General features: G+C 36.7%; 1 protein-coding gene across 1 annotated transcript; it reads left to right on the forward strand.

Moving 5' to 3' along the window:
• Positions 1-5,490: 5,490 nt before the first annotated feature.
• On the forward strand, positions 5,491-7,210 carry LOC113314088. The gene is made up of 4 exons (XM_026562858.1): positions 5,491-5,947; positions 6,056-6,238; positions 6,355-6,565; positions 6,800-7,210. Exons 1-4 carry the CDS (start codon positions 5,720-5,722, stop codon positions 6,880-6,882), a joined length of 705 nt encoding a protein of 234 aa, XP_026418643.1. The 5' UTR covers positions 5,491-5,719; the 3' UTR covers positions 6,883-7,210.
• The last annotated feature ends 5,616 nt before the right edge of the window (positions 7,211-12,826 follow it).

Genomic DNA, 12,826 nt, shown 5'->3' on the forward strand with positions numbered 1-12,826 from the left:
TGTGGAAATTTCATTATGATCCCATTCTTGTACCTTTGCCAATTTTATTGACAAAAATGGGGAGAAATATTGTATTTCACACTACAAATACATATGGTTTTTAGATCATTGTGTAAGGGGGAGTGGTTTCCATGATCGAGATGGAGTATTGACTAAGGGGGAGTGGTTTCCATGATCGAGATGGAGTATTGACTAAGGGGGAGTGATACATATCACCGTAGTATTATTATTAAAGTCGTGTTACAATTGGACTTTGATGTTATATAATAATACTATGACACTGTATAATAATGATCGAGAATCTCGATTACTCTCATTGTTATAGCTGCGGATCTTCAACAACGATGGTGCTAAACTTACAACCTTTGGGATCATTGGAGTACTTGGAAGGACGAATATTTCAAGGAAAGTTGAAGATTAGACTATGGAATATGAGCCACTAAATTTTATCTTTTTTGTATTCCATATGTATTAATAGTTTTGTCACTAAAATTGACAAAGGGGGAGATTGTTAGAGAATAACTCGGTCAACCTCGCATGCGTTGCTATCTCAAGCATGTTTGTCAATGTTGGTGATCAAAACTATAAGTCTTGATTTCTAGCCTACATAGCTAAGTCTCGGACTAGGATAGAAAAGTGTAGTTGAGATCAAGGACTTCATGGCGATTCATCATACAACGACGAAGATCTATACAAGGAACCATGGAACTTCATCAACTAAAAGGTATGTCGAGACTTGAACTTATCTATCACTCAAAAGTCTATCTCTTCTATCTCCTACTTCTTATGAGACAAAAGTCATATGCTATATAGACTAGATCATGCATATTTGACATTTAGAGCTGAGCATTCATTGCTTATCTTTTATCTCGAAATCGTGTGTTGGTAAAGCGTTTCGCTTTGATCAAGTTTATCTTCACCTAGTGACGAAAGTCATGAAAAGTTTCAATCACTTTGAGAATTGCTCGGACGTGAATCGGTTTGTGAATAACGGCTACATAGCGTCCTCTGAGAATGTCTCAATGATTGAAATGAGAGTTTAGATTACATAACCATGTATTCCTTGAACCGAAGTTTTCGAACTTTGTTGATCAAGAGAAATCGGGAGGATTGTGGAATTGGCTTGCCAAGTCCGCGAACTGTCGGAAGTTCTCGACCGAGAATTTCTGCTGGAATTTTCCAAAACTCGTTTGTGTGCTAAGTCCGCGAACCCAGCCCGCGAACTGGCGGAAGTTCTCATCCCGAGAATTTCTGCTGAGTTTGGAAAACTCAACCGATTAACTTAAGTCTGGGAACTTGTTTGTGAACTTAAGAGGTTATGATCTAAAGATGTGCTCTGAACATGAAACATTAAATTACTAAGGAATGCTTTATGCAAACCGTGGCTATAATGTTCATGAGCCGATTCAATCGAATCGAATCATCTTTGTTTCAATTGTGTCTTGTGTAGTTACATAAGATCTCATAGCAATTAAACAACTCTTTAACTAGTTCATTTGAGTCAATTGAACTAGTTATGGTGAAGAAGAAAAAGGTTAATATGAAATACTCATATGGTTAACCTTTTGGGTTACTATGTTGAACCAACATACACGTACACGTTTGGGCATGGTTTTCACGAACCCAGTAAACGTCTACCCAAGTGTGTGTGACAAGTTAAGTTTTCGATCTAACGGTTGAGAAATATTAGCTTGAATCTAAATAAGGTTTTCATCTAACGGTGAATATGGATGGCTATGTAACTAAGGCAAAACCCTGATTTGAAGGCTATATAAAGGAGACACCTAGCATTGTGCAAAACTAATCCCCACACGTCTATGTGCTACTAGTGCGCCCACTAGAGTAGATCTCCATTAACCTTTGATTTTCTTCTCTAAGATCAGGTTAACGACTTAAAGACTTCATTGAGATTGTGAAGCCAGACCGATACTACTTTATTGTAGTTGTGTGATCTGATCTTGCATCTTATATCGTACGAGTATAATCGATTGATTGACTTGAGATCGTGAGAGTTCTCCGATAGGCAAGATAAAGAAGTCACAAACATCTTCGTCTCACTGTTTGTGATTCCTCGACAATCCGCTTGTGTAGTCAGGAAGGATTGTAGAGAGGTGATTGATTAATCTAGGCTGTTCTTCGGGAATATAAGACCGATTATCAATTGGTTCCTGTTACCTTGATTTTATATCTAAAGACAGAACAAAACCTAGGGTTTATCTGTGGGAGACAGATTTATCCTCGTATAGACTTTTCTGTGTGAGACAGATCTGTTTATTATCAAGTCTGTGATTTTGGGTTACAACAACTCTTGGTTGTGGGTGAGATCACCTAAGGGAATCAAGTGTGCAGTATCCTGCTGGGATCAGAGGCGTAAGAGTACAACTGTACCTTGGATCGGTGGGAGACTGATTGGGGTTCAACTATAGTCCAGTACGAAGTTAGTTTGCAGGAGCTAAGAGTGAAATGAGTAGGTGATTTTGTAATGGAATTGCAGATGTAAATAGGGTATATGTAAAGAATTACAGTTGAGGATTTTATGTTGAGATGTAGAAGTTGGTGTTATATGTAGAATTGAGTATAAGTATAATCTCCTTGTGGTGTTGGTGGTTGGTGGTCTTTGTTGGAGTTGTAACTGCGGAACTAGAGGGTAAGTTATTATGGTTGTGAATGAGTTAGATTGAAAGATGGTTGAATTATGAAGTTCTTCTTGAATTGAATGTATGTGTGCTGGAAATGGGAAGGCTTTGGATTGTAGTTTAGGTTTATGTTGATTTACAGAGGTTGGTTCATGAATTGGAATTGAAGATGTTTAGGGTTTATTCTGAATTGCAAGAGAATTGGGATGATATACGAATTGGGTTCTGTTTTACAATTATTTGGGAAGGTGTCTGGTCTGTGACATATGAAAGGTTGGTGGTGTTGTTTATGAAATGGGGATTGCAGGTTGTAATGATAGTGCTGAATTGAGAGGGTAGAGAATATGTGAGTGTGGTGATTGTAGAATCCAGTTGGATAGTCTCATTGAAAGCTTGTTACTGCTTTTCCAGGTAAACTTAGTTTCAGTTGTGAATTGTAGAATTCTATTTTAAGTGAATTTGTTTGTATATTGATCAATGGTAGAATAACGTTGGTGAAATTGAATTAGAATTAGAGTTGCAAGTGTGGTAGAGCCCTTGGCTTGTGCTTGTGGCTTAGGCCTGAACCTTATGCCTGTCTGACTGAACTTATTGAGTCTGACTCAGTTGTTTTATTATCCGACTTAGATCATCTGACTGAGTTAGATCAGTCTGAAACAGACCCAACTCACTTAGTTGACTCGTGTGACCAGAGTTTAACCTTTCGACCTTGACTCGTTGACTGTTAGTTGACCTTTGACCATCAGTTTGACTGTTAGTTGACTCAGATGGACTGAACCTTAGAATAATGGGTTGATATAGTGGACTTGGGCTTTTGAAAAGTTATCATATTTTGATGATTTGGACCCCTTATGGTCCGAATTAGCCTTTGGGTTATTCTACAAAGTTGTAGATATTCGTAAGACTCAGTTATTGGACTATAGAATCAACCTAATTTTATTAGTAAACCTTAGCTATGCTAAAGATAGATAATGAAAAGGTACAAAGTCATAAATGGACTTAGAACCATTAGTTAGACGTGTATGAGCCTTGTATGAGCCTTTTGGCTAAACTCTTAAAGTGCTTCTTTGATTAATAGTTAGTTATTAACAACGATCGATTCAAAGAATGAACCAGTAGGTCGTGGATCTCGAGGTAGGCGTGGCTTGTCATCAAAAGAGGTGGTAGTACTTTTAACTCTTTTGAAACCATTGTTGTTTCTTTTACAAAAGTTTATGTTTAACAAACTCATGCATTGTCAGTTGTGCATATCAGGCATTGTTTAGTTTGTATTATGCTTGTTCTGTTGATTCTTTAAATCTTTCCATGAATTGGAAAGGACCTGTAATGTTTTGTTGCCAATATGAATTGTTATGGGAAATGAGAATTTCCACGTGTGGTATATAGGATACGCTCCTTCATTTATATCTACATGAATTCAGCTTTTATGTTTATTAGGTGTGGAACAACCCGGCATCAATATAGCCATGTAGGTGTAGAAAAACCCGGCATCACTAATATATATTGTTTGAAGAAGGAGTTTATCCATATACATTATTTGTATATTTCCAGTGACTTAGTCACTTTGATGTTTGGGAAAACATGAATTGCTTTCCAAATCTTGCTCATGATTTCTTTAAAGTTAATTATTATTCCTGCTGGGCACCCCTTTTAGGGATGATGTGCTCACCCATTCCCACTTTCAGTTTCAGAGACAGGTCAAAGTTGAGCAGCGAAAGGTCGAGGAGTTGACTTCGTTAATTTGTTAGCTTCTGCTATGTCTATTATGTTTGTTTATTCTATTCGCAAACAAAATAACTATTGTATATGTATCATTTGAGAGAAGTTCTTGTATATATATTCCTGAGCGGGGTTAGCTTTGGGATAAGTTTTATAGCAAATTTCTTAGTTGATTGTTTAAATAAATGATCTAGATTCTTAGTGCCTCTTTGTTTAGTTAATCTCTTGGATTAGTCAGCTGTCAGTTTTGGGGCGCTACATAGGCTCTATGATACAAAAAAAAACACGCAACGATCAACATTGTTAAATAACCTAATAACTCCAGGTACACCGTCGGAATCTCCGGGAAAACTCAAGGATGACACAGCCGTATGGGACATTGATTCCCTATTTTTCTCCGTCATGAGCCTAGGGATGTGTCTCCCGAGAGAAAAAGAAAATGATTCTCCCTGTGCACGTAACATTACTCTAACAGCATGTTCGTTTCAAGTAATTGGATTCTAGGGAATCCAATTCTTAGGGAATGCATCCAATTCCTTGAATCGAAAGGTGCAAATGAACTTTTTGTAATTAAGAATTTTGATTCCTAAGAATCCAATTCCCTCCAAAATGATAAAATTACATTGCATCGGTCCAATAGTACAATGGAATTGGATGCTGGAATAAAAACAAAGATAATTAAATTATCTCAGCCGAACATGAATTTTTAGAATGTGAATTGCATTCCTTATAATCCAGTTCCAAAAATTAGATTACCTCATGATTCAATTTTTAGGTTTCCAATTCTCCAAAGCGAACCGGCTATAAATGACCACAAGAAACTTGAAAATCTAATTTCTACACCTCCATCACAATAGAGCATTTAAAAGTTTGAGAGTCCTTTGACCAACTGCGGTTTAGTCAGCTATTGAAAGACACTAGGCCTAAACAAGCAACAAACTTTGGGACTTGATAGGCTTTGGGAAGAGTTAAATTTGGGAGGAACAAAAAATCAAAGAAAAGGAAACTCGAGTTTTAGTTGACAACTATACCCTTCTAGATAATCAATGTGTCGTGGGACCATATAGGCTATTTTGGTCATTATAATTTTGTTTATATAAAGACAAAAACACTGGATGGTGTGGAACCAAAACTGTAGGGTAGTGGTGCCAAAGGAGCAGCAACTACGAGAGAGAAACTCGTAACGTCGCTTTGAAAATCTTCACCTCGTTCACAGAGCCTTTTTTGCTATTTTTTCCCTTTCTCTCCCAGTAATTCTCTGTTTTCTTCTTGCCACTTTGTAACTCTTATTCGGCAGAGTTTATTTGAAGAAGAACACCTTCTTGATTTGTTAATTTTGTTTCTTGATTTGTAGTTTAGTAGTAATGGGGGAAATTACTCCAAATTTGGATGATGGAGAATTATGGCTTCCTTCTGATATTTTACCTAACGAAATTTTTTCTAATAAATTTGACCCAAATTTCTCTACTGAGCTTAATAAATTCATGGAAGAAGAACCCACTTCTCTTCCACACCTCTCAACTTTCTCTTTGTTTGAGCAAAACCATATCAACTCTAAACTACCTTCAATGGATTTAGACCACAACTCCAAGGTACTACTACTACTTCTCTTTTTGCAGATTAAAATTTTTGGGGTTTTTTTTCCTTCTGATTTTTGTAACTCGTATTTCGTCTTTGTGTGTTTTTTATGGATTTTACAGCAAATTAAACCACAAAATCAGTTCTGTGGTATGGATAAAACACAACCTGAGATGGGTTTAGGGCTTTATGGAGAAACTCCTGTTGGCCACTATCTTGATGTTCTAGACAATGGTGGTAGTGGTGATTCCTATTTTGTATCAAGTCCTTACCAGTTCCATGACAGAAAACTGCCTCTACCAATAGTAAGAATTGAAAACCACTTAATTACTCTGTTTTTCTTCTTTTTAGACGTGTTTTTGTTTGTTTCAGGTTGTTTATTTATATCAGGGTTTCCTGATTTTTTTTGATATTTTTGCAGGTTGAGGATATTTTAGAAGCCAGAACCATGATTTTGCAGAGACAACAGAATCTGCAACAACACTATGTTGATGTTCAAAACCGCTATGTTGCAAACCACTTTTTGCCATTGCAAGTAAATAATAATGGGTTTACTCGTGGGTGTAGGGGTACAGGTGTTTTTATTCCGCGCACTCCTCCAACCACAGTTGCTAACCCTGGAAAGAATCAGAGTAAGTTAATGTTCTAGTTTTTGTTTTTTTATCTATTTACGTTCTAGTTTTAACTATTTACCTTTAATGGTTATACTGTTTTTTTAAAAACCTACCATTTTTATTACTTTTTTCAAGTTTAAAAGAGTTTCCTGTATTTTGCATATTCTTCTTAACGAGAAAATAGTGCAAGAATTCTGAAAAAACAATTTTGTTTTCACAGTGCTAAAACAATGTTTTCTCAATGTATGTCAGGTTTTTGGCAAGGAGAAGAGAGTATTGATACGGATAAGAGACTAGGAGGCCGAGTCATCAAAAGACCTAATCCACCCTACTGATGCTGATGGAGTGTTTGGGTCAGTACTGAACTACTGATGATGTCCCCTGCCCTGATTCCGTCCTTTTCCTGCAGTCTAAGCTCTGGCTTCTACTTTTCTTCAGATTTAATTTGTAGAGTTAGGAAGAAAGAATAAGAATAATGTTAAGTAATTTGGGGTTGAAGAAATAAAATTGTAGAAACAAGAGAAATAATAAATGATTAAGAAAAAAAAGGAAGAAGAAGCAGTTACTTCGTTTTTGGGGTATCTGTTGTTATGATTCATGAACTTGTTGAAAAATGAACCAATCTCGTATTATTATTACTGCAGTTAATTGTCTTACAAATAAGTATTAATGTGTAGTATTTGCTAAACAAAAATCTTGTTCTTCTTGGAGTCTTCTGTTTCTTCTTATCCATTGTTAATGGTTTGATGTATATGTACACCAAGAAACAAAATACCTGAACTTGTTTTTTTGGGGTTAGACCCCTTTATTGATATGGAAAGAGAAATGTTGAAAAGTCCATGAACAACCTAAAAGTAAGTTCCTATGCAACTTCGCACTAGTCTCCTGGCAATTGTTGAGACTAGACAATCTTCCAAAAGCAGTAATAATAATACTACATTGCTATCCTTTTTCCCTTCCTTTACTTTTTTGTGTACAAGAAAAACTATGTGGAGCCGATTTACTCTAGGGAGGTGGTGATTTGGTTTGGATGATAAATGAGGTGGTGAACCGGAAGGCTAGGTACCACCGGAACGGAGGGAGTATGTAAAACAAATACGCCTACTTTTCCATCTTGCCAAACACACCCTTGGGAGGGCAATAGGCATAGGTTCAATTAGGTTGCCAACCTTTTGTCCTAATGTTCCGACTTTAGATAGTGAAAGAATTGTTTAGCGGCAAATCCATCTCTATTCCAAACTTAACCGGTGGAGCTGGTCACGTCTCATGTGGCACTGTGGCTGGCTCCATTAATTCCTCCTTTTCTGGCTCTTTCTCACCGAAAGGTTGGAGCAAATCGATGAGAAGTAAGACTGTAGAGTACACAGAAAAGAGGTTCGAATTGATAAGGTTAGGGCCTTAGGGGGAAACATTAACAAACAGAAACAGTCTTGGGCTTCCTGGCTAATAATCGTTTTATTTAGAACGATTTTTTTGAGGACCATGGTTTTTTTTGGAGACCATGGTTTTATTTTGGGTAAGACATTAGAAGTAAATGTAGGTCACCCCTTATCTGGATATTTATATTAATACCTAAATTACTCTTATCTGGATATTTATATTAATACCTAAATTATCCTCCTGATTAATTTTGGGTGATGATTAGTTAGTGTTAATAATAGTTAGTCTAATAATTAGTGAGATGATTAAGTTAAAGAGAATTAGTGAGATTAAAAAATCAGATGGTTTTTTTTTAAAGAAGTAGAATTATTAAGAGAGTAAAGTTAGAGAAGATGAAGAAGGAAAACATGAAAAACGATGGATTTTACCAACCACAACCGGAGGAAGGGTATTTGGGTACCCAGGTGTGCTTCAAACTTAGATAATGTTGGTTGAATTGCTCCAAACTTTCAAAAAAAATGAAAAATTTTATGTAGATTTGGGTCAGTTCGGTTACCATATGTCAAGAACATGTAGCCGAACACACCTGAAACTGTAGTTCGGTTACGTTTTCTAAACACGCAGGTTACCGAACTCGCTCGTTAATGGAGGTTTTGGTCGTACAGTGTAATGTTCGGTTACCTAGGATAAAATGGTAGGTAGCCGAACTTTGAACTTAACAATTTATTTGGGTACATCTTGTGTGTTCGGTTAGTTCGCAAACTTCAACGCAACCAAGTTTCCAACCAAACTACAGGGTAAAAGTAACCTAGTGTTAGAAGTTCGATTGGTTCGCAAACTTCAACATATTTTGCGAATCAACCGAACTGGGCTTATATATGCATATATGCAATTAGGCAAACATTCGGTGATGTAGTTTTTATGTTGTTGTAAAAGTGGTAGTAAAGTTGTCGTTCACTCAGACTTGTGAAGATTCGATTTTGGATTCAAACTCAATAGAAAACTCAAGAAGTTGTTATCAAGATTATAAAAAGCACTGAGACTCAGGATTCCACCATTAACCAATTAAGCGATTTAATCTAATCAATATTCATGCAATTCTTTACGTTTAAAGTGATTCTAATTTATTACCTCTTGTAGATTTTTGAAGTAACAATTGTATACATCAAGCATGAAACATCAAAAGTCTTAAACTAAGCATGCTCCATCAAAACGGATCACAATCATTCAATAAAAATCAATTTTCCAATATTAGTTCCATGCAAATAATCATAAAAGAAATTGCAAGAACTAATTAAAATAGAAATATACCACTTTTCATGGAACAATGGCTTCCTCCGTCACCTCAGCTAAGGGGTTTAACTCCTCATGTTAATCACTTGCTCAAGATACATGTTTGTTGCTCAAAAGTTGATTAAATAGAAGAGAAGGTATGAAGCAGCGTGTTTGTAACAGTTGTAATTGTAACAAAATGCACTGTCACAGAAAGCAGTGTTACAGAAAGCAGTGTTACAGAAAAATACTAACAGTAATAATTGTTGCAGACTGTTACAGGAACGATAGAAGGGAAGTGTTGTATAACAACGATAGTTTTCTGCGACAGTTTTTGTGGGTTGATGTTCTTCGTATTCTTCCTTCTACACCAGCAGAAACGAATGTCTATAACTCTCATTTTTGTCTCATGTGGTTCTCTAAACTACCCCAAACTGTTCGACAAACTTTTTGGGACTCCCAGCAACTTATGTATAGCCAACATAGCGATTTAATCTCCCCAAAACTCCTCGAAATCTCTTCTTTCCTTCCTTGGCAGTTACGGCAATAATCTCTTCTCTAAATCGTTCCACGCGTTTCTGAGCTTTCCCGATTGTCTCAAACTCTTCCTTACATAGATATGTATCTTTGGAAAGAGTTTTATGTCTTTAGTCTCTCTAGAACTTCTAAAAATAAGCTCAATAAGGTCCGTGTAAAAATACTTTCCCTGTTTAGCTCCAACTCGGTTTCTAGCCAATTTGGGTGCAATTAAAAGACTTCACCAGGCCCGTTTAGGCCTACGGAGTAAACCCAATCAATTTCAGCCATTGAATCGCTCTGGAACTCGATCGAATCATCACCCAAAAATCATGCATACGTGATGAACATTTTCCCGCCAATTTTTTTTTCAAACGGAGAAGATGACCCCCCTATCCAATTCTGGTCTCCCTTTAGCAGATGCCTGGAAATGGGTCACCCTTTAGTAATTAGGTTACCCCTTATCCAAAATGAGAGTCTGTATATTAATTTTCTCCCACGAGCGCAAAAACCACTTTTTTAGCCAATTTCGCCGCAAAAGCTTATTTCTCCAAAAATACCTACAGGGACATAAAAAGCCATAATAAATATAAAATCGAGCACTAATAATATATACAATTGAGATTATATAAGACACAAAAATGTGCATATCAAATACCCCCAAACTTATTATTTGCTAGTCCTCGAGCAAATCAAATAGAAAATAAAATCCTAAGTCACTGTCGCAGGCATCGTCGATTGCATTTAGCATATGCAATAAGCCTTTAAACCCCTAGGTGGCCCTAGTTGCCGAGTTATAGTCTCGGGAGGGCTTACAAGAGATATACCCACAAAACCTTCACTCCAGACCCTAACTATCTACGCAGAACCTTGGAAGGCACTAAAGAATCTCCTTGGTTGACATACTTATTGACTATAAGAGGAAGTACCCTGATGCGAAATTCCAATCGATGTACACGAGTTTTCACTCAAGCATACTAAAATTTATATATAAGTGACAGAGCTCTACTCAGATAGTCGCACTATGGACATCAATATCCGGAGTCAAAACTAATCACATGGATAGATCAAGAAGATGGATATAGAGAAAAACATAGATGGTTTTGATGTTTACTAAGTGAACGGCGTTTCCCATATCTTTCTGAAGGCCTCCGCCAAAATGAAGCTATCCTAATGTATTGAGATACTAGTCTGACTAATATCAACACACTGGCATATACAAGGGTACCAGTGGTCGATAACCTAACTCTAGGTCAACACAACTGGCATATACAAGGGTACCAGTGGTCGACTTTATTGAATTTATACCTTTTGGTCAAATGGTCTAGTCTCAATTTCTTCCTTTTTTTTATGGTATCTCAATCACTCTAATTCACCCTAACATTGGTAACAACTTGAATCGTGAGCCCCACCTAATCACTTAGAGAAACATATTTAAAAATAAAAATAAAAACAGAAGTGAAAAGGAATCAACGAGATATGGCGAAACTACCATGTTATTTCTAACACCTGAGCTTTGTGCTTTTATGAATAGACTCTTTAGATTTTCCATCTAATCAGATTGGTTCCTCAACTCCTACAATCAAAATGCTTCCATCCACTTAGATTGGTTAGTACCATCCTTAATAGGCATAAATTTCTAGGCTCTGGAGTTTATTTATTGCAACTAAAAAGTTTCTCCCATACCCCAAACTTAAATCTAACATTGTCCTCAATGTTCTAAAGATGAAATTAAAAGCATGAACAAGGAGAAACTGTTACCATTGAAACAAAAGAGTTAAGGAAAGATATTACCGTGTTGCATGAGATTGGGTTACCTCCCAAGAAGTGCTAAGTTTAAAGTCTTCAGCCAGACATCAAGTTTCATAAAATGGCTAGTTACCTTTCAAATCATATATCAGTAGTCGAAATAATTGTGGGTCATCAAAACCAAATAAAACTGCCACTAATATGAAACAACTGCACAGGATCAAAAAAAATAACATAAAGAGCACAACCTCATTGAAAGTTTCTTGCAAGACAACTGGATTTATTTGGGGCACCCAATTGGGTTCATATGAGTGTCTTGAAAAACAGATTCATCCGAAAAACGAGACTTTAATAGCTGGATTTCCTCCTGAACAGTATCAGGAGGATCAGGTTGAGGAGTCTGAATAGACTCAAGTGATACCTCATATGCACTAGGATCGAGTCCCAAGTTAGGGACTTCTACTAGGGACAATTGACGATCACTACCCCCAAACTTAGAATTTTGGGTGTTTCTAGATAGACTAGTCACAATATTCCTAATTTCTAGACCATCAGGTTTCTGAAAACGGTCAATTGCTTTCTCTGAGTTATAATCAGGTGGTTCATCCTCTAAATTCTTTTGAGGTATGCTAGCTGTAGGACTTATATGTTTCATATCCTATATGGTCAACCCTAGAGTTTCCTTATTGTCTTGAAGCACGATTTCTGGCCTGCTGTCCTGATCGGATGCTATAATCACAGGAAAAGTCTTAGATGGCCCTAAGAATGCAGATTTAAGGTCCAACTTAGGAGGCTCTTCTAAACAAGGGATTAAGGTAGACTCAAAAGCTAGTAATGGTTCGAACCTAGCTTTCCATTTATCAGTATCTAACATAGGAATAGAATCCAACATAGCATTCACTTGTTCAATGTTGCTATCTTCGTCGAAATCCATGTTAAAGTGGTCTAGACAACTCTCAAATGGATCTTCCGTTATGAGGTTTGGTAATGACTCCTGAATTAAGGTTCCTATCATGTTCACCTCTTCAATGCACATGTCATCTAGCTCAGAATGTATCTTATTGACATTAAAAATATTCAACTCAATAGTCATATTACCAAAAGATAGATTCATAATACCATTTCGACAATTTATGATCGCATTAGACGTAACTAAAAATGGGCGACCTAAAATCACAGGTATCTGGTTCTCTGGGTCAGGGACAGGTTGGGTATCTAAGACCACTAAATCCACGGGATAAATAAACTTGTCGACCTCAATAAGAACATCTTCTATCACACCACGAGGAATCTTGACATACCTATCAGCTAACTGCAATGTTATCTTGGTAGTTTTCAATTCACAGAGCCCTAGCTTTAAGT

The sequence above is a fragment of the Papaver somniferum genome, chromosome 9 (genome assembly GCF_003573695.1).
Source record: "Papaver somniferum cultivar HN1 chromosome 9, ASM357369v1, whole genome shotgun sequence".
NCBI classification, from domain to species: Eukaryota; Viridiplantae; Streptophyta; class Magnoliopsida; order Ranunculales; family Papaveraceae; genus Papaver; species Papaver somniferum.

Excerpts from the sequence above, each read along its gene's own strand:
- LOC113314088 (XM_026562858.1), top strand. The coding sequence starts at position 5,720 with ATGGGGGAAATTACTCCAAATTTGGATGATGGAGAATTATGGCTTCCT. Across the intron at positions 6,239-6,354 it reads GAAAACTGCCTCTACCAATA|GTTGAGGATATTTTAGAAGC; the intron begins GTAAGAATTGAA and ends ATATTTTTGCAG. Across the intron at positions 6,566-6,799 it reads TAACCCTGGAAAGAATCAGA|GTTTTTGGCAAGGAGAAGAG; the intron begins GTAAGTTAATGT and ends AATGTATGTCAG.